Genomic DNA, 27,392 nt, shown 5'->3' with positions numbered 1-27,392 from the left:
TGTAGGCTCTGCTCAATGTGTCACTGCCTCAGGGTGACCTCTGCCCTCTCATGGTTGCTGTTAATTCTATGGCTCAGTGACTTCCCGCTCCACTGCTCCACTTCCGTGCACCCACACCTGGCTTCTCTCTCAGCACTCTCGGAGCCCTGTGACTTTGTTTTAACTAGAGGTTTTCAGCAGCCTGTCTTTGTGCCTATCAGCCAGGGCCCAATTTTCCCATCAGCATCTTCCCACAACAGTGACACTTGGGTTCAGGGATGGTGGCCATTAAAGCCACACTGAGCTCAGAGAGATTTGCACAGAGCCTTCTTCAAAGTGCTTGTTCTCAGGGAAGCCCAAGACAGGCACCACTTTGTGCTCACAGTGTGTGTGGGCTTTATGAAGAAAAATATGTGTGGCTTATGTGACCAGAATATGCTGTATGACGGCAAAGCTGCAAAATGAAATTCACTCAAAGGACTGTGATGAATTTGGTCAACTTCCTGTTATAACAACAAACACTCAAGAGCCACTACTGTACATCAAGCTCTGGTTAGACTTGGGGAGTAATAAGGAAAAGAGGCTGGTCCTTGCTAAGAAAGAAGTTTTCATAAGGGAGAAGGGAGACAAGCAGGGTTAGATGTGTCCTGGTTGAGGTAAAACAGGATGATGGAGAACTCCAGCTCTGCCCTTGGTTTAACCTGTTATGTATGCATGGCATCAGGAAAGCTCTCCTAGGGCAGTGGCATCTGAGCTTGAGTGGGAGTAAGCCAAGCCGAAGAAAGGTGGGAAGGGAGCAGGCTATGGAGAAGGAACGCCATGAAGAGAGGTCTGGAGGCATGGAACCTCCCGAGGCATGAAGCTACTTGACATGTCGGGGAAGCAGGTTGAGATTAGTGGAGGGCAATGTGTCAGGGAGAGGGATCAAGAAATGCAGCTGGAGAGGCAAGCAGGCAGAGTGAGGAGGGGGCCACCAGCTTCCCTTGCTAAGCAATGAGGCTCAACTCAAAAGACAGCCCCAGAAGGATTTGAAGCTGGGCTGTGGTGGGGTCAGATTTACATCTTGATTAAACCATCTTGTCACTTTGCAAGCTGCCTGGGATAAATGAATGAAGGACTTTTATGAGACAGATAAATGTGCAGATCTAGCCATAGTTACATGCAAGGGCTATCCCTTCCAAGAAGGTTTGCTATTCGTCTGAGGAGATTTTAGGGATGTGGCTAAAACCATCTGTAGGTAGATTTGTGTCTGTGTCTGTAAAGCTCTCAGCATCTTGAGGGATGTACAGATCTTCTAAATAGTAGGGCCTTCAAGAAAGGCATTGTTTCTGTGCTTTATCACACTTTACCTGTGAGGAATTCTAACTGGAACATAACCTCTGTTTTGTTTAGCAAAAATCATCTGGAAAGGCACTCTTTAACCTAAGCTGCAGTCATCTCAATCTGGCTGAAAAGGAATATTTTGGATTAGAATTCTGCAGCCATTCTGGAAATAATGTAAGTGGGTTTTACTACAGGGTTCTGAGTCTCTGCAAATGCCTCCTAATGCAGTCTGCACCTAGGCATGTAGGGCTCAAGCCCAGATTAAAAATGCAAAACTTGTTTATCCCTTACAACATTCTTTTGTTTAAAACTGGCCTCCCTTCTCCTGCCTTGTATATTGAGTTACCTTGGTTTGCCAAACAAATTCTTCTGCCTCATGATCCTTTTCTGTTACTCTCTGACCAACTATCAAAGTTTTAACTCTTTAACCTGTTGGACTTCAACCCAACCGAGTTAAGACTCTTGACCTCATAAGTATTTAGGGAGCTTTCTTGCCCTGTTTCGTAGGGGCCCTGACTTTCACAAGGTTCTTTTGCTGCATCCTGCCTTGGCATATCTGTAATCTGGTACCTTCTCAAAAAGGCTCATTATTAAGTGGGCATTGACAGGAGTGAGGGTAAGGGTAGTGGGACGGTAAGACATAAATGTAAAACCAAATGCCTTTAGGAGTCTTTGCAGTCACTCATGAGCTTTGTCTGTGACATCTCTAGCATCCTACCAAGGCAAGGAAGCAGTGATTGAGATGTTAACAACACAGAGTTTATAGATCACAGCATACACTGTTACAAGGATACTATGAGGGGGATGACCGGGAATGGTGAAGGTACATAATCTCTTCGACATGGCTGTTCATTTCCAACTATCTTTAGAAATCTAAATAGTTCTGGTGTTTGTTCATTTGACATTGACCTTTAGTTGGTACCAAAAGAAAGAAAGAAAGAAAGCTGTGCTCACTGCTGCTGTTTCACTGATGCTATTACAGGTTTGGTTGGAACTTCTGAAGCCCATAACAAAGCAAGTCAAAAGTAAGTATGGAAGATCACACAAGGGGTGTAGTCCTCAGTTTATACTTGAGAAATACTCCTACAGTCCCATGCAATTCTTTGCCTTACAAAAAGAGGGAAGTGGGGGGGGGGGGGCTGGATAGATTACATTAGCCCTTCATCTGTCCAGTAAGTTTAGCACTAGAGAAAATTGTCTTAATTTTATCTGAGATGAAGAAAGAAGCTCACACTGCTGGATCTTGGAGTACCTCTGAAGAGTTCTGGTAATTATGTCATCAGCAGATTGCATGTATCTCACTCTCTGACACTGTGAATCTTCAAGCACCCTTAATGTCAATCTACAGTAATGTTCACCTTCTGCCTGAAGAGTCTTTCCTTTCATACCATCACAAGCCTTACCATTTGCTTCAGTTTATGCTCAAGTGACTCCTGTATCTCACACTTTGGAACTCGGCTTCTCACATTTCCATATGTATTCAGGTTCATCTGGATTTTCTGTTAAAATGTAGACAAATCCCCGGACCTCATTCCTGGGGCAAGGGTCCAGGGACATGCACATTTAACTAATTCTACAGGTATTATTTTGTAAGTAGGTCTTAATTAACACTTTGGGAGATCTTGCTTCACTGTCTCTTCCTACTTCCTTGCTCTAATCCGCCCTACAAAAGTTGACGTATCTTGTGACTCTACGTCTCCCAATTCTGTGATTATATCACATAATTCTGTTAGCTTCTGAACTGATTTTCTCCACTTAAGCATCTATATTAATCTCCAAGGGACTGAGTGATATATACAACCCAGACCAGATCTCTTTCCTGCTTAAAATACTTCCATGGTTCTCTAATTACCTTTAAAGTTCAACCTTATTAGCATGGTATGCAAAGCTCTGGACTCTATCTTAAGTGCTGTGTCCCTGGCACTAACCATTTCAATTCCTGCCCCTGGTAACCTACTTAGCTGTCAACTCCTCAAGTAAAAGGCTTCCTTAGCCTAGGCTTGGTGGTACTCAAATTGGTCTGTATAATTATTTGTCTCTCCGATGAAACTGGGAGCACGTGAGTATCTTTTAGCTTCCAGGATTGACTTAGGACAAAAGGCAACCAGAAAAGATATATTGAATAAATAACACTGTTGCTACTTGTGTGTGGTTACTTTTGATCTAATAAACTTTACTCTTTTTTGCTGGGGTTGGGGGTGCAACCCAGGACCTTGTGCATGCTAGCAAAATATTCTAGCATTGAGCTCCACGCCCAGCCTCAAGTTTCTCATTTTCAAATTCAAGTAGGTGTGAAAATAAGTAGATGTGGTTTTTCAGGGATATATTTTAAGATTGATAGAGACATTGATCCATATTGTTTCTCATTCCTTTTATTTTAACTTTAATATTTTTAAAAACCTTTTTTATTTGTTTTTTTTTTTTTTATTTATATGAGTACACAGCAGCTGTCTTCAGACACACACTAGAAGAGTGCATTGGGTCCCATTACAGATGGTTGTGAGCCACCATGTGGTTGCTGGGAATTGAACTCAGAACCTCTGGCAGAGCAATCAGTGCTCTTACCTGTTGAGCCATCTCTCCAGCCCTAAAAACCCATTTTTAACGATGGTTATTAAACATTTTAACCTCCCTTTTAGCCTACCATGCTCCAGAGGTATAGAAAAGAAAGGATATGGGGGAAGTGGTTTAGGAAGGGTTCTTTGGAGCAAATCCTATCTGTATTGTCAGGAAATCAGCAGTTCACTTTACAGATAGATCAACAGCTGAGTCGGGATAGGGATAGCAAACAAGAACCAGCAGGGATGGCACTACCTAGAGGAGACAGGCAGGTCTCAGTCTCAGCAGGAGGGATCCGGAGGGACTGCAGAAGGTCTCAGCTGTGGCTCTCTCAGTGAAGCAAAGATTAGTGAAGATGCAAGACCAACAAGCATTATACAGCTAGCTCTATAAGCAAGCCTAGCTCAGCCTCAGTCACTGTACATTGAGTCTTTTTTTATGCTTCCACAAAACATCACATGTCCTCCACGGATCTTGTCTCAGCAAGTGGAGTTCTCAGCTGACATCACTCTGGCAATCAGCCCAAGAAGTTTTTTTTTAGCTTGTTTTGCTCTCCGGAGTCCTGATGAATGGAGCTCAACTACACAATGTAAGGCAGACACAATATAAGGCTAACAACACATGTGTGTTGTTAGCGAAGAATCCATCATATATCCTTTCATGTGCTTGCCCTGAAGCTGGACTCTTTTCTCAGGCAGGATTGAATGATCACAGACAGCGAGTTGTGAATAATCTTTCTGAACGTCTCACTTCTTCTCACTTCTTAAGAAGGGACAGAATGGGCCTCACATGGGCACATCTTTACAAAAGAAACTCAATGGGAGAAAGGATGTGAAAGAGAGATGAGTTGGAAGACTTTCTGAATTGCTCTACACATAGTGTCACAATCCAGAAATAACAGTAAACGTGAAAAACTGAAATGTAAAATAAGTCTATGGGAAGGAGTAATGGAGATAGGAGGGAAGTGTGTGTGTGTGTGTGTGTGTGTATACACATGTTTGTGTGCATGCATGTTGTGTTTGTGTATGTGCATGAGTGTGTGTATATGAGATTATTTTAGCTGTTGTAATGATAATTTAAATAAAACTTATGGAGATATTGTGTTTTAAGATCCTAAGGAGGTTGTTTTCAAATTTATGGTGAAATTTTTCCCAGTGGACCCTGGACATCTTCGGGAAGAGCTCACAAGGTAAAGTGTTTCACTAAGTGCTGAATGATGTTACTAGAGAATCCCCATTCTCCAGCTACTGATGAAAGAAGACTCTGAGTCCCCTTTGCATGGCTTAGGTTTAAGTCACTCTCTGGTACAAGATGTGAGGGACTAGACAACTGTTTTCAACCTGTGAGTTATGACCCCTTTGGGGACAAATGATCCTTTCACAGGGGTCACCTAAAACCATTGGAAAAACGCAGGTATTTATATTGCAATTTATAACAGTAGCAAGATTACAGTTTTGAAGTAGCAATGTAAATAATTTTATGTTTGGGGGGGTCACTACAACATGAGTAAAGGATTGCGGCATTAGGAAGGTGGAGACCCACTGGGCTAGAAAGAAGGAGAAGCTGGCTGCACCCTCCAGATATTAATGGGTTATTGATGTATATGAATATACTGTAACTGTCTTCAGACACACCAGAAAAAGACATTGGATCCCATTACAGATGGTTGTGAGCCACCATGTGGTTGCTGGGAATTGAACTCAGAACCTCTGTAAGAGCAGTAAGTACTCTTAACCACTGAGCCAAATCTCTAGCTCCCCTAGGAAATATTCTTATCTAGCTCTTTTAGGTTACAGATGAGGAACATGTCCTGGAAGCTAAAGCTGGCTGAGTTAAAAATCACAGTGGTTGAGAGTTAATCTCCCTGGCATCTGGCCCTTCCTCATGGAGCACATTGACTTAACTCCTTTGGTGTGAGGTCTTTGCACAAGTTGTCTTCCTTCTCTCCCCTAATTCTCTCAAAATCTGTTTCTTGTCATCCACTTGCTGAGATAGCTTGCTATGTAGACCACTGTGCATTCAGTAACCCAGCAGCAACAATTAAAAGGAAGAATACTTACCTGTTGTGGAAATTACAATTAGGCCTTGTTTGGGACCGATGCAGGGAGTTCTGAGAATATTATGTAAAAATAACCATTTTAACTGAATTTTTTTCTAGTGTATGAGAGGCACATATGATTTGAAAGAACATAATACTTAAAGCTTTCATGAACTGAACAACTGCTTGACAAGTCTCTTCAGACTAAATTTTCATTTATCACTTACTACGAGCTATCTTTTACTACATTCATTGCCTTCAGGGCATTAGCTACTGAATAATTCTTTATTCTAGAAAATAATTCATTTTCTAGAATTTAATCTAGAAAATTATATTTTATACAGGGAAACACGCCCAGTAGGTAATGTGTTTTTTGCACATATAAAAGAAAATACTGGAACTGGTTTTTGCTCTGGACAAGAAAGCAGATAGTGTGGAGTCTTTCTTATACACTTATTCACCAAAAAGTAGGCTCTGGAACTGAAGAGGTAGTTTGGTGGCAAAGTACTTGCCACACAATTGTGAAGCCCTGAATTCAAATCTCTGCAACCCACATAAAGCTAGACACGGGGCACCTCTATAAAGTCAGTGCTTCTACAGTGAGCTGAGAGGCATCATTGGAAGCTCGCAAGCTGGCTAAATTCATGTACGTAGTGACAAATGACAAAGAAATTTTATTTCACATAAGGTAGAAAGCAGAGACACAAGGTTCTCCTCTGACCTTTGTATACACACATATGGATGCGCACATGCACATGCGCACGCGCACGCGCGCACACACACTCTTTACTAAGGCCTTCAGTGTGGCAAATGTTCAATGTGTCAGAGCCCTAAACACAAAGCTTCATTTTGATTTTGTTCCTTGATGAAGGTTCTGCATCACTGAGTGCATCAACCATTAGTTTCATAGCTATTGCTTGTAAAATACTAATTTGGGCTCTGATTGATAGTTACATGGAGATCCAGGCAAGGGAGCATGATGGGCACAAGCATGGTGGTTTAATGGCCTTATTCCTGAAATAGGCTCTTTGGGTATTTGGCTAGACTCCATGGCAGATGTGAGGGTCTGGCCGTGTTTTCTGTATCTTAGAGTGATACTACCTGGTCAGAAGGGCTTGGCCCCTATCTTGGTATTGCTATAAAATCCACTGGTTGTTGTTGCTCCACCAGCCTCTAAAATTCTTACAGCTCTGCTTACTCGATAGTTCTTTGTGTCCCCCCGAATCTGCTCATGCTTGCTGAGGCTCCCGTTTATCTAGCTCAGGATGTGGTTGTCTCCATGGCAAAAACCACCAGAAGAGGATTGGCCAGGTCTCTCAAGCTGGCGGCAGGCTACAGCCAGGGCAATTTCCAACAGTTGCAGAAGCTGCCAATGTGCTGGGTCAGCCGAGTTGTGGGCTGGGGTTGGATTGTCTTTGAAGCAAAGCCTAAGTATGATTTGCCACCCCTGAAAAGGCCTCTGACTGACTGGATGCTGTTCCTTCCTTGAATTATCTTGGGTCTTGGAGAAAGAAAAGCTTTCTTCTGTATTCCTGCTTCTTTTTTCAAGATATTTTCCTCAAATCTTTTGCAGGTATCTTTTTACTCTTCAAATAAAGAAGGATTTGGCTCTGGGAAGGCTTCCATGCAGTGACAACTGTATAGCTTTAATGGTGTCACACATCTTACAATGTAAGTACCAAACCTCAACTTCTCAGCCCATTCACCAGGGATAGAGCCAACTGAAGGGGGCAAGCACTTATTCAGCCTTAAGAGGAGAGAGGGCATACATAGTTCAGCTACAGTGAAGTGGTTCTTAATTGCATTCATTGAGATCTAAATCACATCATCTTACTACCCAACCCTTACTCTAAGGCAAACGACCTTATTTCTCTTAGTCTGAATGTCCTTCTATTTAAAGTAGTGACAAGAATACCTTCTCATGGAGGTGCTTCTGATGAGTTGAACTGTAAAATTTGCTGATTCTCTTCTACCTCAGTCTACCTACCCTGCAGTCACTATCCTTTGACTTGCCATCTAAGAACTGGCTTGAATAATTTTTGCCATGAATTTGACCAGGCAGTCCCCACTCCCTCTGCTTCTTCAAGGATATCTCTCAGTTCCGTGTTTCTCGCACCACAGTTCCAGAGAAGAAATCATGGGATGGAGACAGTGGAAAGAGGCTATAAGAATAAAAGGTACCAGGCATACATTAGTGTTCCCCAAGGATTGGTGGCCAAGTAGTTTGACTAGAAGGAACACTGAAGATAGACTGGAGGAGGCCGGGGAACAGTGGGAGCCTGTCTGGGAGGGAGTTACCCAGAGCAGACCATGTTATTCCTACAGCCTGAAGAGTAGGGTCTAGGCAGCAGGAGATAACATCTCTTCTAAGACCAGCTGGACTTTCTCATTTTGGAGAGGACTCCCAAGAATAGCCTGTTCCTTGATAATCCTGCATAATCATAACTTCAGCTTTTTGTTTATTTCATTGGTTTATTTTTGACCTTTGTTCATTACCTTTCTACCAGCCCATAAATGGTAGATTTCAGATTTCGCTGAGAACAATACAATGACATGCTTGGATAGGCAGTGTATCAAGTGACTACCAGCTGGCACAGAGAGCTCCAGGTTCTCAGAAAGGCAGCAGATGGAGAAAGCTGTGAGAATCAAGGAACGCTGATGGAGGAGGTGGCTATTGTACTGGAGCTTAAAGGGATACCTGGGAATTGGATGTGATGGTAGGCAGAGAACTCATAAAACCTGTGGTAGCACAAGAAGCAGCATACACAGGGGATGGAGAATGACCACACATACCTCAAGAATAGTGTCTATCTCGGAGACATGATGGCATGAAGCATCATCTTGAAAGGTCTTGAGTACTCATGTGCCCAGTGTCATACTTGGCACTGAGATGTGGGTCATGGAGTTGGGCAGGTAGGAGGGACATCCTTCTCCATTGGTTACCTTTTTAGATAGCAGTCGAGAGGGTGGGGCTCCAGGTGACCTCTTCTCTTTGTATCAATTTTACTTCTGCTTTTCCAGAGGATATGTGGTCAACAGAAGCTTATTTTATGAGAAAAAAAAGCTGTGGTTCTAGTGAGTTAGCATTTCACAATCAATTCAAGTCAGACTCAAAGTCATGTGCAGAATCACAGTCCTGCTCAATAGTTGCTGAGTGCCTGCTATAGGCTAGACATTCAGGAACCTTAGCATTCTGCCCCTGTCACTTAATTACTTACACCTCTTTTAAGCACCTCTAGCTAGATAGTGCCTACCAAATGTGATTTGGATAATTCAAATGAATCTTCCTTCTTAGAAACTCATAGTATAATCTTTCTTTGTCATTCCTTAAACAACAAAAAATTTAAGTATATACCACTGTGTTAGAGTCTGTTTATAAGCATTGAGAACATAGCAGTGAGCCATGACACACATCCTTGTCTTCATGGAGCGAGCATTTTGACAGTGCAGGAGAGTCGTAGAATGACCAAAATAATGAGAATGTTAGGAGGTGATGAGAGTGAGACGGAACCATAGAGCATAGAAGGGAGAGGGAGGGTTCTAGGTGTGGGTACTGAGTAGTTCAATACTGTGAGGAGGGCAAGTATACTGGAAAGGTGACAGTTGATGGGAGGTTTGAAGGAGGCAGGGAAGTAAAGCAAAGGGCAAAGAGAGGTCCACACACCTGGAATAGTCAGTTAAAAAGGCCAGAGGGGAGAAAGAACATGCCTGGGGCTTTTGAGAAACAGCAAGAAGCCTTAGTGGCTGGTCAGAGCCTTAGTGAGAAAAAAGAAAGGAGTTAAATGCACATTTAAGACCTAGAACATGACCCTAAATGAGATGGGGAGCCATAGAGACAGAAGACTGAGGTATGAAACAAAGAACATTTATTTTTAATCATCAGAAGCACCTCCACAGAAAGGGATTCTAGGCGTCTATTTTAAATATAGGAACAAAATCTGAATTAGATTTTAAGAGAACTATACTGTCTGCTTTGGTAAACTATAACTTTGAAGACAGTGATGATATTAGGTAGAACAATAAGAGATTCTAGGAGAGATGATGGGAGTTGGACCAGAAAGGCTACCATTTGGTCATAGCATTTGACCTTCTGCTACTGGTAGTACCAATTATCTTGCTAAATTATCATAGTAGTGCATGGAGAGGAAATTAACATAATCTCATGTGTTCTTAGATTTTCTTTATGGTTGCTGTAGGGTTTTGTTTTTAAGAAATCAAAAAAGATGCACACACATGTTGAATGTACACACCTGTATGAGTTGTATTTTTTAAGAATGGCTCTATTGAGCTATAATTTACATGCTGTAAAATTCACCTACTTAAAACGCATAAACCAGTAATGTTTCAGTAAATTAATGTCCATCCAACTATGATTCCAGTCCAGTTTTGGAGCATTTCTATAATGTCAATGGAACCTTCTCAGGGCTGGGGGTGTAACTTGGTTGGTAGCTTGCTTGCCTACTTGTCAGAAGCCCTGGGTTTAATCATTAGAGCCACATAAAATTGAGCGGGATAGTGTGAGCCTGTGATCCCAGCACATGGCAGGTGGAGGCAGGAGGATCAGGAATTAAGGTTATCTTCAGCAAGATACTGACTTTCACGATGCTGCCTTGGGCTATATAAGACCCTGTCTCAAAAACAAACAACAAAAAAAACAAAGCTGAGGGTTGCGTGGCACTCTCCCCAAATCCCATCCCTTGGGAGGCAAAGGCATGCAGACCTCTCTGAGTTCAATTTTCATGCTAATCTCTACATAGCAAGTTCCAGGCCTGCTTCCAAAGAGAAACTGAGAGAGAGAGGAAAGGAGGGAGGGGGAGAGATATGTTTTGCTCTTCTCTACTCTCCTCCTCAAATTCAGGAAATTACTGATACAATTTCTGTTTCTGTACTTTTGTTTATTTTTTTTTCACATTTCATTGAAGTGGAATGATATGAAGTGTAATCTTTTGCATCTAGCTTCTCCATTCAGTACAGTGCTTTTTGAAATCTATGCATATCCCAGTTAATTCATTTCTATCAGTGAATAACATTCCATTTTATGGATTTATTACACTCTGTTTATCTAGTCACTTTGTCATGGATAGTTAGGCAAGTTTCTAGTTTAGATATTAACATTGACAGCATACATGTTTTTGTATGGACATATGCTTCTTTTCTTCTTGTGTAGGTTCTTAGAAAGGTGATTGCCTGGTTGTGTGATATATTTCTCCTGAACATTTTTTATAATCATCAATGGCAATTAACTCAACAAATTAATGTATTTCACTGTGTTATTTCCAAGTACCCATATACCATTCTTTGATAAAGAATGTTTGAAACTTCTAACTTCTCCACCTTCCTTAACACTTGGTATGGCTAACCTAGTAGGTATAAAGAAATATCTAATTACTTATATAACTATTGTTTTTCTTTATTATCATTGTTGTTGTTGTTATTGTTATTATTTGTTATTTCATGCATGTATACAATGAAATACAGTCAGACCCTATTGATTTCCAACTCCAGTTTCCTCTTCTTGTTTTTGGTAACCCAGTTTTTGATAAACGCAGTTAGGACTGCCTCCATGAGCACACATATGGTACCATCCACTGGAACATGGGAAACCTACTAGTGGCTATACCCTCAAAGATGAATGAGCCTCCTTTCTCCAGCATTTATCAACTCAACTGCCAGTAGCTCCCCCAGTAAAGCCTGTGGCCCACAGACCACCTACCCTACCTGTACCAAAGTCGTTTGATCTTGTGCAGGCAATCATAGGTAGTGTGAGTTCATAGTGTGCTAGCTTTGCTGTGCCCAGAAGACAGCATCCCATCCTCCAGCCCTTTTATTCTCTGCCCCTTTGTTTCCTATTCGTCTGTGTTCCCTGAACTATGGTGGTGATGGTTAGAATATTCCACTTTGGGCTGAGCACCCAATATTTTATTTACAGCACTTTGACAAATTACTAGTCTTTGTATTGGCAGCTATCTAATGCAAAGGGAGGTGTCTCCGACCAAAGTTGAGGACAGGTGTGTGGGTATAAATGTCCTTTGTACAAATATTCTTTATTTATTTTATATATGTGAGTATACTGTCACTCTCTTCAGACACACCAGAAGAGGGCATTGGATCCATTATAGATGGTTGTGATTCTCACCATGTGGTTGCTGGGAATTGAGCTCAGGTCCTCTGGAAGAGCAGTCAGTGCTCTTAACCTCTGAGCCATCTCTCCAGCCCCTAAATAAAATTTTAAACTAGCATTATTCTCAAAAACAACCAATGATTTTTTTTTTTTTTGGTCAATGCCTTCAAATTCCATCTTACCATTGGATTTTAAAATAGTTTTTTGAAAAAAAACAAAACACATTCTGATAGTCACAAGACATTCTTCTCTTTATTTTTCTTCTAGATCTTTTTGAGGTTTACCCTTTAGCTTTAGGTCTCTGACCGATTCTGAGTTCCTTTTTGATACGCTTGTGTGGTGTGTTACATGAAGTCCCAGGTAAACTGTCACCTATTTGGAAACGACAGGATTTGTCTACTAGAGATTCTGGTAGAATTGCTGACTATTTACTGTGTACAGAATCCCAATGTACAGACTGATGCTTTGACTGCAACTGGCTTGCAATGTAGTATTTTTTCTCATAGATTTCTATTTTTCTTGGAACACTTCATTGAAAAGATTTTTATTTTTTCATTACATTATCATGGCAACTTTGTCAAAAAAAAATTCTGAGAGTTTGTTTCTTGACCCTTCATGCTGCACTGCTCTCTATGGATTTCTTGACATTTTGAAAATATCGGATCTTTGAGTCTCTGAGGAAACAGTTTTATCTTTTACTTTACACTACAAAACTTTTACAGATCTTTTTCTTGTCTGCTTGCAGTCACTACACCCTCAAGTACAATGCTGGGTGATATGGCAAAAACAGGCATCTTTATCTTATTCCTGAGTTTAAGAAAAAATTTTGATTCTCTCACCATGTGATCCGGTCATATGTCAGCCACAGACTTTTCATAGATAATGTATATCAGGGTGAACATGGTTCCTTCAGTTTCTTATTTATACAGTTTTTTTTTTTTAGCATTGTACACATATTTTGCTCAGTATGAGAGCACCCCAAGATCCCACCGATTGTATTACTCTTAAAGACTACATATAGCCCACTATGTGTGTGTATGTGTGTGTATATGTGTGTGTGTGTGCATATGTGTGTATGCATGAAATAAAAACTGATAAAAGGAACCTATGAATGTAAAGGAAAGTGAGAAAAGGTATTTGAGAGAAATAGAAGGGAGAAATGTTTTAATTATGTTATGACCTAAAACAAAAGCATGTATATGGGTAACAGGTGTGGCTATATCTCTTTTTACCCACTTTGTCCTAGATTAAATATCAAAATGGAGGAAAAAGGTGTTCTAAACTTTGACTTTAGGAGAAATAACTCATCAGAAGGTGATGCATGTGAATTTTAGACACATAGAAGGAACATAACCATTACAAGGAAAACAAAAGTCAAAGAAGTCTAAGGCCTTTTACAGAAGTGGGAGACAGGTCTGAGGACATAGCAGCTGCACAGGTTTAATCCTGTAATGGTTGTCTCTAACAATAAACTGGAACAAATAAATTAAATTAATCTAAAACATATATTAAAACATATCTAAAACATATTAATAAATTAATCTAAAACAAATAAATTAGGTTCATAGATAAACTGCCAGCTATTTACACAGGATGATTTGTCTATTGGGAATTCAAACTCTTGGAGATTTACAGAACTCCCAGACTACAGACTGGTGACATGACTGTAGCTGGCTCGTACAATAAGTGATGTTTTATTCTTGGCTTATGATAATGGACAATCAGTAAAAATAGGTTTGGGGCTATATTAGATTTTACTAGGCTTCTCATAGGAAAATGTCAGAAACTGGGTGGTTTCAATGAGAAAACCAAACGAAAACGACAACAATACAAAACAATTTCTCACCATTCTGGATACTGGAAATCTAAGATCAAGGTGTTGGCAGGTTTGCTTAATTCCAAAGTCTCCTTTTTCAGCTTGATGAAGGCAGTCTTCTTACTCTGTCTGCACATCATCATGTGTACTCAGACCTAGAGTTCCTGAATGCCTGGTTTTCCAATTTTTAAATGGATACTAGTTAGGTTGGGCTACAGCTCTCTGCTTATGTTCTCAATGTCAGCATCAGTCCTCAATAAAGTCACATATGGTGGCACTAGGGGGTAAGATTTAAACTTACAAATTTGGGAAAAACAAAATGCAGTCTGTAATAGGGGCTCATTGAAAGTAGGCAAATGAAACAAAAGAGTATAGAAGACAGCAAAGGTAACAAAAATTCAACTGTGATCTTGGAGCTTTTTGTTTGTTTTGTTTTGTTTTTTATTTTTTATTTATATTTACATTTCAGATTTAATCCCCTTACCCTATTCCTCCCACCACCCAGGAATCTCCTATCCCATCCCCCTCCTCCCGATCCTATGAAGATGTACCCCCACCTACCCCCAACTCCCACCTCCCCACCCTCGAATTCCCCCTACACACACTTGGTGTTCAGCATTCATGGGACCAAGAATCTCCTCTCCCACCTATGCCCAACAAGGCCATCCTCCCCTACATATACAGATGAAGTCATGGGTCCCTCCCTATGTGCTCCCAGGCTGGTGGTTTAGACCCTGGGGAGCTCTGGTTGGTTGGTATTGTTGCTCTCCTCATGGAGCCTCAAAACCCTTTCAGCTCCTTCAGTTTACTCTCTAACTTCTCCATTGGGAACCCCTTGATCAGATCAGTGGTTAGCTGTGATCATCATCCTCTGAATGTGTCAGACTCTGGCAGACCTCTAAGGAGACAGCTACATCAGGCTCCTGTCAGCATGTACTTCCTGACATCCACATCAGTGTCTACCTTTGGTGACTGCACATGAGATGGATACCCAGGTGGAATGGTCTCCAGACAGCCCCTCCTTCAGTTTTTGTCCCACACTTTGTCTCCATATTTGCTCCCTTGAGTATTTTGTTACTCCTTCTAAGTAGGACGGAAGCATCCACACTTGGTCTTCCTTCTTCATGAGCTTCATGTGCTCTGTGAGTTGAATCTTGGCTATTTCAAGCTTTTGGGCTAATACCCACTTATCAGTGAGTGCATACCATGTGTGTTCTTTTGTGATTGGGTTACCTCACTCAGGATATATTCTAGTTCCATCTATTTACCTAAGAATTTCTCGAATTTATTATTTTTTTCTTTTTTTTCTGTCTTTCTTTTTTTGAAACAGGGTTTCTCTGTGTAGTCCTGGCTGTCCTGGAACTCACTCTGTAGACCAGGCTGGCCTCGAACTCAGAAATCCGCCTGCCTCTGCCTCCCAAGTGCTGGGATTAAAGGCGTGAGCCACCACCGCCCGGCGAATTCATTATTTTTAATAGCTGAATAATACTCCATTGTGTAAATGTACCACATTTTCTGTATCCATTCCTCTGTTGAAGGACATCTGGCTTCTTTCCAGCTTCTGGCTATTATAAATAAGGCTGCTATAAACATAGTGGAGCATATGTCCTTGTTATATGTTGGAGCATCTTCTGGGTAGATCTTGGAGCTTTTAAGGTCTATTCTAGGTGTGTAATCCATGATACAGGCTGAGACTTCCCAGAAACCCACCACCATGATTTGAGAACGAGTTAGTGTTCCCCTATACAAACACAAATATATACACAGCACACAGTAGGGACTGAGGCATAGGGGATACACCAACTGTGGAGAAATGACTGTTTGTGGGCGGTTTCTTGGGTTGTACATTGTTTAATTCCTCAATGGAAATGTGTAAAAAAAAAATGTCACTTTTCTATTGTACAGCAGAATTAGGAGACTTCCACGAAGAAACAGTTAGGAAGCATCTGGTGCAAACCCAGTACTTACCAAGCCAAGCCTGTTTAGAGAGCAAGATCATGCAGTTTCATCAACAGCACATGTGAGTACTATCCCTGGCCCCTGCTTTCCCAATGGAGGACACTAAAGTTAGGTCAGATGCTTTTTCAAAAGTAAGCCTTTAAATCTGAGAAGCTTCAGTCTCAAAAAAGCACTCAGCTCCTTGTGGGGTTCTCATATATTTGTCTCATTAATTCTTTCCCACTGCAGAGGCCGGAGCCCAGCTGAATCAGACATTTTGCTACTGGACATAGCAAGGAAGCTGGATATGTATGGCATCAGACCGCAGCCTGCCAGTGATGGTGAAGGGATGCAGATTCACCTGGCTGTTGCTCACATGGGAGTACTGGTGTTAAGGGTAACAATTCTTTCCTTGAGTGCCCTTCAGTGTGCTGGGGGTGGTTAGTGTGACTTCAGCTTGAATATAGGTTCCCCCATAAGGCTTTGCCTTATCACCAAACAGAACGGAAGTAAGTGGTAGTTGTAAACACTGCATAATAAACCTTCCCACAATGTGCTGTGCTTCTGTGTGCAGTCAATAAGGTTCTGTCTGGATTTTGAGGGCATGACACTTTGACTCAGGCCAGCATGGTGAAGCTCTTAGAGACTGTACATTCAGATATCCCAAACCATAGGTTCTAGTGCTTTGCAGATTGCTAAGAGTCACCTTAAGTGATTCAAACTATGATATGCCCTTACTCATTAATCTTTACATCAGAAGTGACCAGTGCCAGCTGGTAGGAATGAATGCTGGTTCCCAGGTCATTGTTTTCCCGAAATTTTGTATTTCAAGGTAGAAGTCAACTTGAGGTACCATTGTCTTCTATCATCATCTGCCCCCCCACCCCCAGGTCCTCTCAGCAATTCTAATTTCCCTGGTCTGCTTAAACAAAAACTGTTTAGAGGAACTAGAAACAGAGTGGGCTGTCATCAGACTATTGCAGGGTGTGTGCTATCATTGCTGGTAAAAAGTTTGGTGATGTGGAAGGCATTTGGAGCAGGTGGAGAAGGGGGTGACCACAGAAATGAAGGTGCAGATTGAGACTGAAGTTTGGACTAACGAGAAGTAGGAGAGATGTCTGTATATTCAACAGCAAAACCCAAGCCAGATTCGATGATATGGCTAGTGGGGAGTGACTGAGGTGTCTGGGTAAATGAAGCAGCAGAATAAATGGGCATTTCCTTTTAGCACTTCCATGTGGAACAGGGAGGAGTGAGATTTTAGAAGCTATTATAACAATCCATTCGCTATAGTCTCACTAGACTGGCTTAAAAGCTTCCACGATGCTCCTTCTTGCTTATATTCTGGAGAAAGTCCAATGCTTCAGGGCAGTGTCTGTTTATTTTCCCAGGGTCTCTCTGGGTTAGGGAGAGCCTCGGATGATCTTCATGAGGAGAATTTCCCATCTTCTACTGTGGCACAACCTGAATTATGCTTACATGTTTGGAAACTGACTATGTGTTTCCTTATAGGGAAACACAAAGATTAATACTTTCAACTGGGCTAAGATTCGCAAGTTGAGTTTTAAGAGAAAGCATTTTCTCATCAAACTTCATGCTAATATTTTGGTGAGTACGTTTCGAATACATGGTGTTTCTGTTTACTTGGAATTTTGTAATTGCTCTTGAAATGGTTTGAATACAAATGGTGAAAGTGCCTGGGCCTGAGGGTTGATGGGACCCCTCTTTGCCCTCTATATAAACTGAGGAGACATTGAATGATGTTTTAACTAAAGGCAAATCCTTGTGATATCTGATTTGCACTTCAGAATAAATGATACTATAGGAAAATGAGGTAGCAGGGCTGAAAGGCAATTCTCAGTGGACACAGGTTTTTGTTTTGTTTTTATGCTTTGCTTGTTTGTTTTTGAGGAATCTGATGAGTCAAATGAAGTCACCAGATCTAAGACTGTGGAAAAAATTATTTGATCGTCTCTTTTTTATTTTCAAAAGTATCGCCACTCACTTCCCTTAAGTAGAAACCATTGACCATCAACTACGTGCTTAGGCTGAGCAGAATGTGAGACATGGGTGTTCATATACTCAAAAATAAGTAATTCCTTGGTGATGTTTCACTGCACGAGATAAGAAAAGACGGTGTTAGAAAGTGTGTTTTCATGACTGACCATGAAGGGAAAAAAACTACACATGGATCAATAATTTGAGCCTGTAGAAGATCCCATTTGGATTATCTTGTCTGGATCTTAGTAGTATGCAAAGGTGTTTATTTGAATCGTTCATGGGACCAGCTCTAGTGTGAACCTTGTGGGCAGCCTTGGGGGCTATGTTCGGGAACCTGGAAAAGGGTGAGAGAAGGGGGCAGTCAGCCCAGAATGCTGCCAAGGCTGTTAAAAAGTAGGCTGGGAACATGCCAAAGAGCCATGGGCCAGTGAGGGTATGTGGTGACTCAGGATGGGGAAAGCTTGTACTTTAGAACTGGAAATCCAAGTTCCCTTAGGACACATTACAATTGGGACTATGTCAAGAGAGAAAACCAAAGCACTGTAGAATGAGAAAGCATATAGAGGAAGGTCGATTTTTACCTGGGACACTGAAAAGACTTGGGTGCCTGCAATCATCCTTACAGAGGAAAGGAAAGCTCTTCCTCTCCTTTCCTGTTATTTATAGTTTCTTCCTCTCTTGGAAAGAAGCCCGTTGATAGTCACTTTAGCCTAACTTACAACTTCATAAAAATGCTTCTGGAAGCAAAAAGGCAAGGCAGAAACGCATGTAAGGAGAGGGGAGTGTGCAAAGCACGCCTGGCTTCTTAGACGAGGCATGCATATGAGTGGAGGCTGTGTTGAGCTTCGGAAGGTTGCCAATCATTTGGTTTCAGTGGAACCGATAAAGAGCCAAATGAAAAACCAGATGCTGCACAGGCTACTGGACTGACTGTTTAGAAGGCATTGAGATCAGAAGATCTTTGGTATTTTTGCAGGGTGTTATGCTTCATAGAAAATCATTTTTCCAGGTGTTGTGCAAAGACACTTTGGAGTTCACCATGGCCAGCCGAGATGCATGCAAGGCTTTCTGGAAGACATGTGTGGAGTACCATGCTTTCTTCAGGCTTTCTGAAGAGCCCAAATCAAAGCCCAAAACTCTACTCTGTAGCAAGGGCTCCAGTTTCCGCTACAGGTAATTATATTTTGCATGTAGGAAGTCGATGCACACTGCCTCTTTTCAATGACATGGGAAGCAGCAGGAGGAGTCTGAATTCCAGGAGCAATAAGGAATCCATTTAAATCACTTGAAATATTATAAATGTCCCTTACTGTTCTTTTTTTTTTCTTTTTTTGGTACATTGCATTAAGTTGCTATTTACTAACCAAAGAGTTTGGGTCAGAACTATAGTGAGAATGTAGGATAGCAGAGGGTATTTGAGGGAAAAAAAAAAAAAAAACCTGTATTCAAGAAACTTACTGGTTTCCTTTAAGGCACCTCATCTGTAGGTCATGGAAGGAAAGCTCAACAGCCCCCATTAATGGCATTTAGGAGAAAGATAGAGTGAGAAAACACTGAAGGGGACCAAGGGATTCAAACGATGGCACTGGAGGCTTCTCAGTACAGCTCACGCTTTACAGGAGTTGAAGTGAGGTAGAATTAAGAGCTTGAACTAACCTCGAAATCCATTGAAAGGAGCTTACAAAACTCTAGTGGATACAAAAAGAATTCTAATGAAATCATTCCACTTAAGGGACTTTTCAGACTGTGGAAATCTGCCCTTGTAAGACTAGATAGTTTATAAAATCACACACATACTTTTGGTGGAATGTTTCTAAAGTGTACTCTACAAATCCCTGTCTTCTTAACCAGATGCTATTGATCATAGTTTGCTTTTTCCTAATGACCTGAGTTCTTATAAACACCACTATTAACCTTTGCAGGCAGCTGCAGTGGGGCAATGGCCTTAGAGAAGGGAGGCATGGCAGGCCTTGTACTTTGGTTAAATGGCCCAGACTTTGGGGATTTTATTATTATTGTGATTTCTTCTCTGCCTTTTGTTTCTCCCAATGGTGAGCTCAATTCCTGTATTGGTACAAGCCTAACTGCAGCAATCTTTCTCTACTGGTTAGTTAGCTGCTTTGGGTTTACCTTTTGTTGGGAATCCAAATTAAACAGCCTCATTAGAACTAAAAAGAGTCTGTGGTGTTTTATAGGTCTTTTTTTAAGCCTAGAATTTGAATAGTTGAAGTTGTTCTATTCTTGCTGTCCACATAAGTGGGTTTAGATAGCATCAATATGAGAGTGTCACAACACATGACACTCATCCAGATACTTCAGGTTTTCAACCAAGGTGAGGCTTTGAGGTTTTAGGAGCAAATAGGCTTATGATGGAATTAATGATTTTTTTTTTCTCTTCTTTATGATAGTGGAAGAACTCAAAGGCAACTTTTGGAATATGGGAAAAAGGGGAGATTAAAGAGCCTGCCATTTGAAAGGTGCATAGTTTTCCTCCTCTTTCATCCTGATTGGAAGTTGTATTTAGAGATTTCTGTGCATTCTATAATTTGCATAATGAGCATTTCAATGACTTCTCTGTTTTGGGGATTTCAGGAAACAGTATCCATCTCAATATCATGAACGGCAGTGCAGATCGTCACCAGACATTCTCTCTGATGTGTCAAAACAAGTAAGGGTTCTGAAAAGCTCGACTTCTTTAGATAAGTATAAGTCATCCAGTCTTCAAATATTTCCAAGACTTGATTTTGCCAGAACCTCCCAGTGTGTCTCAAGGTCACTCCATGTGAGGTTAGCCTCTTGGAAAGGCCTTTTGGCACAGTCATTCCCACTAATAGATCGTTTAGTAAACCACAACTAATATGCACCACAGGAACCCCTGGTGTACCTCCCAATTGCAATCTGTACTGCTAACATCCTGAAAAAAATCAGATGCCAATACATTTCTTTGGCTTCTTTAGTAGAAACACTAAGGCTTCAAAAAAGCTGTGTGGTATAGTTGCTTATTTGTGTAACATGATTTCAGGATACTCTCGTGGCCCCAGTACTGTAAGATGATGGCCACAATCGAGACTTTGATCCAGAAACTTGCTGATCACTTTTCTTTGGCACTCTCTGCAAATAAACTCCCATGCCTTCACTCAAATCGGATGGTTTTTATCCAAAAGGCATCAGAGGTAAACCAACGAAAGGGACCATCTATATTATGAACCTCTGAGTCCATTAACAGCTCTCCTTTCTACTCTTTTTAATAGGAAATATGGAGGAGGCAGAGTAGGAACATTAGACTGTTGTCCCCAAGGTCTGCACAGCCAGTCCAAAGAAGACAGAGGCAGGATTCCTACTTCACTGATACAGCTACCAAACTGAACTGCTTGAAATACAATGGTACCTGAAGAGCACATAAAATATGGAGTGTAGAGTGGGATGGCATGGAGAATAAAGAATGCAGCATACATCATACTGTCTAGCATACAATTTGGGATATGGGATAAGTCACACTACCCTTTCAATACACATATTTATTGGCTGTGGAATAGATTATGGATTTGAATCACTTTCTGGAATCAGCCTTTCATAATAGGAGATGTTACCTTTCTGATCCTCCCCATGTCCAGATAAATAGCATTTTTCACCCGATGTCAATATGTCTTTTTTTTCAAGGTGGAAGATCTGAGACTTACATATGGCAGCAGTTACTACCGAAATGTGAATGGAGTACATGCATCTGAGCCTATGCTGGACAGTAGGAGGAGGAACTCTGCGGTTGAAGTGACATTTGCAGCCGAGCTGGAGCATTCCAAACCAGAGGCAGAGGCCACATCGCTCCATCCATCCCAAAGCAGTTCCTCTTTCACCTTTATTTATGCAGATCCTGTCTTTAACACTGACCCTGAGCCCATAGATTTCTTTGAGGAACGGAGTCCTCTAAGCTCCTTCCAAACAAACTCCAAGATTGCGGATGGTCACACAAGCAAAGTGAGTCCAGCAAGGCAGCTAACATACACCGATGTGCCCTATATTCCTTGTACTAGTCAGAAGGTTGATATTATGCCTCCCCAAGTCTTTTTCTATGTGGACAAGCCACCCCAGGTACCCAGGAGGTCTCTGATCATGGCAGAGGAAAGTCTGAGACCAGACAGCTATGTAGATCCCAGTGCAATAAAGCCAGCCAAAAGGAGCCCAAGGAATATGAGGATAAAAAGCTTACAGCAAGACCTTCAAGAACTCCAAGAAGCTATGGCTAGAACTAGTGGTAGAAGCAATTTCAATGTAGAGCCAGAGGAGGAAGATTCACATTTAGATGATGCATTTGCATATAACCTTCAAGAGCAAACTCCTAAACGATCGCAAAGCCAATCAGACATGAAAACTATCCGTTTTCCTTTTGGGTCAGAATTTAGACCTTTAGGGCCATGTCCTGCTCTGACTCGTAAAACTGATCAGTTTACATGTATGTTTGCAGAGCAGGACTTTCCAACAGTTCTAATGGATCAGAGCTCAGCAGAAAGGTATGTAGCTAGTGAGTCCAGTGATTCGGAATCAGAGATTCTTAAAACAGACTACTACTCTTTGTATGGCAAAGGAAAAAAGTCACCCAGGGCCCGAATCCGCTTGTCTTCTGGTAGTCTGCAGCTAGAAGAAGAGGATGAAACTATTTCTTTTGCCACACCAGGTGCTGAAGATAGGACTTTGCTAAAGCCATGTAATTATTTCTTAGCTTAAAAGAGTGATTCTGTGAATGTTCCTGGTCCAGTTCTATGTTACCACCCTAGGTAAGACATAAGAAGCCTTTTTGACCCATCTTTTCCTTAGTCATCTTAATTGATGGTAAGATGGTGTCTCTTTCCATGAGCTTCTTTCTTTTATATCCTCCAAAAAGACCCAGGAACATGGCTTCTTCTCCCCAGCACTATGGTAGTGCAAGGGTAGTCTATGTCATACCATCCTACATTTCCTTGAGTAGCCATTATTAATGAAGATTCATTCTTCAATGGTGAAGAATGATGATGTGGGTTGGTGCATGGGACTGGCTTCTAAAACCACCTTGCGATTTAATAGTCCATGACTATGTTGGTTGTTTTTGTGATTAGGTAACCCTAAACAATGGTTTCTCTCTTCATGACTTGTTTGGGACCCAGTGATCAGTCTTGTTACATACGAAGAATGTCAATTTTTATAACATATACATAGGTGAGTGGCACAGGTCCTCTCAGCACATGTTTAGACTCAAGAGAGGATTTAACAGCTTTCTCAATGCAGGAAATTCATGGATTAGACCCATTTCTCAAGCAAACTTTGTGCTTCATGAGGATATTATGGTGTTTGACTTCTAATTTCTCTTAATTACTTAGTGCATAAGGTGTGATCGATGTTAACAAGCAAGCTTGTTTATTAATTTCTCTTGCCAGAATTTATTTTTGCCATAACTTTGTTGCATGCATGTAGGCAAAGATATGAGGTGTTATTTTAATAAAGAGTTATAAGTATGGCCTTCTTTGGTTCTGGCCTATGTCTAACAAGACAGAGAATGGAAAAAGGACATACTCAAGGGAAAAAAGGTATGGCCAGGGGTGGGGAAGTGGAAATAGTTGTGGCTGGTATGAAAAGTGGCTGCAGCATCAGGCTCAGACAGAGATCCAAAATTCTCTTGTGTGGTTGTTGGCTTTGATTTTTGTTTTTGTTTTTTTTAACCAGGAGCCAAGGCTAGGCTCCAATTTGTGATCATCTTGCCTCAGCCTCCTGTGTGCTGGGGGTTCCAGTGATGGGCCATAGTGTTAAACTCAATTTGAGTCCTTTAAAAAATGTTATGTGCATGAATATTTAACTGAATGCATGTATAGACACCATGTGCATGCCTGCTGCCCATAGAAGCCAGAAGATGGTGTGGGATCCCCTGGAATGGGAGTTAACAGACAGTTGTGAACTGCCATGTTGATGTTTGGAACCAAACCTAGGTCTTCTGCTGACATGGCCAGTGGTCTTAAGCACTGAACAATCTCTTGACCACTAAATATTCCATTCTTGACTCATTAAATATTTGTCTATCAGTCTTCCTGGAAGGCTACTGAAGAACCTTGTTAATAATCTTAAGTTAATGTATTCTCAAGACCATGTTAAGTGCAAATGTCAAAGAAGTGAATTGGTTACATAATTAAGCAATTTTATGTGTGATTTGATAAGAAAAGGTAGATTATACAGTTCCGTTGTCTCTACATCAGTTAAAAAAAAAGCTATTAATATACCTTATTCCACTCCTTTTTTTTTTCTGTTTCTGGACATAAATCCACTAAGACACAAGTGTAGTTACTTAAAACTGAGGATATATTGAAGCTTGACTACTTATACATAATTTCTATAGATTCTTACTTAAAAAAAAAAAAAAGTTACCTGTAATCCTTTCCCAAGGAGAAACTCAAAATGTTGTGAGCTATATGCTATTTTTCATCTCATTTTCATTTGAAAACTTTCACTAAATATATATTTTCCTTAAGATGTATAAAGTTCAAATCTGTATGAGATCTTTTATTAAAATAGTAATTAGGGGGGTTATTAAATTATCTGTCGGAAGACATTTTTAAAAGAACTATTAATAGTTTTGTTAAGGTAGGAAGAAGAAATCAGGATATGTGTCTTCAGCTATAAATAGAGCCAATTCTTAGTAGCTTTTAGTTTCAATGGAAGCCTTGGTTATGTTCCAATAATAAAGAACAAACTAATTTAAATTAATTAGAATAATAAATGAGACCTACCCGCAAGAAAACAAACATTGAGGATCATAAAATTTAAATATTTATTTTAAAATCCTGCAAACAGTGACGTATGCTTCACCTAGAAACAGGTCTACAGAACTAACGCTATAATGAGTAAGCAGTACCAGTTGTATTTGGGATGCAGTTATGTGGTATGGTTTTCCATAATCAATCTATGAACTTGTTTTTATTTTCACAAAAATATGAATGTCACCCATTGTTCAAGTCACACAATTATTTGTAGAGCACTATGGAGAACGAACTGTAATTGAGTTTCAGTTACAACATGGATGTAAAAACTAACCAAATCATTACTTCAAGGTACAAGTCAACGCAAAGCAACAATTACAGTATAGGCACCAATGAACATACGACATGATGTTCCACCTTTCAAATATTTGTGTTTCTTTTTTTAAAGAAGGGATGTAATTGACACTTCAATTAAAAACTGCATTGGCTACTCATACAACATCTTTCTTTTTCACATTTGGCAGTTACTCAGATATTTTAAAATGTTTTGTGCTAAAATCAAATGTAAAGATACAAACATTAAAATCTTAACTGTTGAAATTAGTACCAACAATTCTACAGCTACAAAACTATAGCCTAGTTCAGCACTTGGGCAAACACAGTATATATATTGGGCTAAAAAAGGCTATTACTCACTTAACAGTACCATAAATAGAACTTAAAATTCACTGCACAGCCTATCTTACTTTTATATGATCCTGCCCTATGGTATTTTCATATGAGCTGGACAATGTTCGTTTAAATACCCCTTCAGAATTGAACACACTATACTTATGTGTGTGGATAATTATAAAGAAAAATGTATAAATAGTTTCTACAAAAATGCATTACCATGACAAAAAAATGCTGGTATAAAGTTATGTTCATACCTATTGATCAGGTATTTAATCACAAGACAAAATGGTTGTTAAAAGTTTTCTAAATCCAAGCATGTAATGTGTGATTTGAGCTGAAGATTTGAAGATTGAAGCCAGACTAACTCCACCATTCTAACCAAACCCCGATTCTTGGCCAAATGAGATTACTTTAAATGTCTAACCATGTTAAATAAGAGTTAATTGCTCCTTCCATCTGAAAGAGAAGATGAATACACTGAGAGGTACTTCTGCTGCTACATGTTGCATGGAAATGCTTCAAACACAAGGTTCTCCAAGGTGCTAGACATGGAGCTGCCTGAATTCAGAATAGCTTGCTAGGAAAGTCAATAAATACTTTTATAGGTGTTCTTTCCATGAGCTTCTTAAAAACACTTGTTTTAAGAAGGTATTACTTATTTCTACCTCACTACAAATAGTCCTTTTTAGAATATACTTGTGTGGGGGAAAAAGAAAGCTTTTAGAAGCTCGATGGTTTGCAAATATTTGATAATCAGGATGACTTTGAAAGACCTGTATGTTACTGAGTGTACAGTTAACTAAAGATTCCAAACCAAACGGTATTCATTCCAAGAACATAAGAAATAATGGTACCCCAAATCAAAAAAAAAAAAAAAAAAAAAAAAACTGTATCTCAACATTTACTACAATACAGGCAAAACTATAGTATTAAAATTATTCCTTACAAAATAATCTCTTTAAAATACAAAATGATAGCCACCATCACAAAATAGTTGAATAGCTTCCTCTAAATCTTCAATGTGGCAAAGATCCAAAAGGCACATGGAGCTCATGAGTTAAGCATTATTAAGGTTGACATAGCTTTGGTGGGTTTCTCCTGGTCCACATGAAACAGAAGCCAAAAAGAATGACAATAAATCTCTTAAGTGGATTCATCCGCAGAACACCTGTAAAATATAGACAAGTATAGCTCAATGTATAATTATAAAAGTCATCTATATTTCTTAATCATGTACCATACAATGAATAAGCCAAATTATTTCCATTGAATCTTACATAGATAGATGTGTTAAAAGATGTAAAAGAATGAACAAAAATTCCTTTGTGTCTGATTTCACAACTTGCAATGGATTTGTTTGCAAATAAGAAAAGAACTGGGGGATTTTAAGCATGGTTTAGCTCCAGAGTCCTGAGCAGGCTTTACTGGGTGGAAAGATAATTAAGAGGGATTTTATAGGTCACGTATTTAGTTTCACCTTGAGCTTAGATGGCCAAGGAAATCAAAAGATGAAACAAGAAGAGATATAATGGGTTTAAAGTTAAATTCTGTACAACCATGTTCGAACTCGCTTAAGCTAATGACTATGAATGCATACATACAAAAGTGCTGCTTAAGAAAAGAAATTTCAAATCAAATGTAAGAACTTTGTGAGCCAAATCAAAGTAATAGGAGACAAGACAGCAACTAATTGCAATCAAATGGCTCTATTATTGTCTCGACTGTTTTCTGTAGATCTTTTAATCGGCATTTCAGAAGGGTTCAAATGCAGAAACTTTGCTACTGGCACTGATCAGAATAATGGTGTTTCTGCAAAGGCTAAGAGGACTGTCAAGAGTGGAAACGTGTATAATGTTACTTGTGCCCAAATAAGAACATACTCAGTGACATTTTCTCTCTTTTCACCAAAACAGGGAAAGACAGGGCAAAACCTGGGCTGTTTGGTTCAGTAGAAAACTACCTTCCCATATAAAGCTAATACTGGAGTGGTGAGGTGGCTCAGTGGAGAAAGTCCTTGAAGTAGAAGCATAAAGGCCTGAATTCAGATCTCTAGCACCCATGTTCTGGTCAGGTGTGACTGAGCCCCCATAATTTCAGCACTGGATGGCAAAGAAGAATGTTCTGGGGGGGGGATCACTAAACAGGGCAGGCTCCAAGTTCAATGACAGGCCCTGTCTCAAAAATTAAGGTAGAGAGAAATAGAGGAACAGTCTGAATGTTGAT

The 27,392-nt window shown here is 40.2% G+C and overlaps 2 protein-coding genes across 2 annotated transcripts in view; one reads left to right on the top strand and one right to left on the bottom strand.

Annotated features, from left to right (window-relative positions):
• Positions 1–1,377: 1,377 nt before the first annotated feature.
• Positions 1,378–23,263, top strand: Frmd7 (FERM domain containing 7). The gene is made up of 11 exons (XM_034485844.2): positions 1,378–1,476; positions 2,285–2,327; positions 4,972–5,050; positions 7,473–7,570; positions 15,742–15,856; positions 16,024–16,171; positions 17,287–17,382; positions 18,785–18,948; positions 20,184–20,252; positions 20,368–20,443; positions 21,436–23,263. Exons 3-11 carry the CDS (start codon positions 4,998–5,000, stop codon positions 22,495–22,497), a joined length of 1,881 nt encoding a protein of 626 aa, XP_034341735.2. The 5' UTR covers positions 1,378–1,476; positions 2,285–2,327; positions 4,972–4,997; the 3' UTR covers positions 22,498–23,263.
• A 1,288-nt stretch (positions 23,264–24,551) lies between these two features.
• The window catches only part of Stk26 (serine/threonine kinase 26), a 48,102-nt gene continuing 45,261 nt past the window's right edge, over positions 24,552–27,392 (bottom strand). The window contains exon 12 of the mRNA XM_034485242.2: positions 24,552–26,337. Coding sequence (XP_034341133.1) covers positions 26,313–26,337 — 25 coding nt within the window. The 3' untranslated portion in view covers positions 24,552–26,312. The remainder of the gene's footprint in view (positions 26,338–27,392) is intronic.

This window comes from Arvicanthis niloticus, chromosome X (assembly GCF_011762505.2).
Source record: "Arvicanthis niloticus isolate mArvNil1 chromosome X, mArvNil1.pat.X, whole genome shotgun sequence".
Lineage (NCBI taxonomy): Eukaryota > Metazoa > Chordata > Mammalia > Rodentia > Muridae > Arvicanthis > Arvicanthis niloticus.
This window is presented reverse-complemented; position numbering and strand designations above follow the sequence as displayed.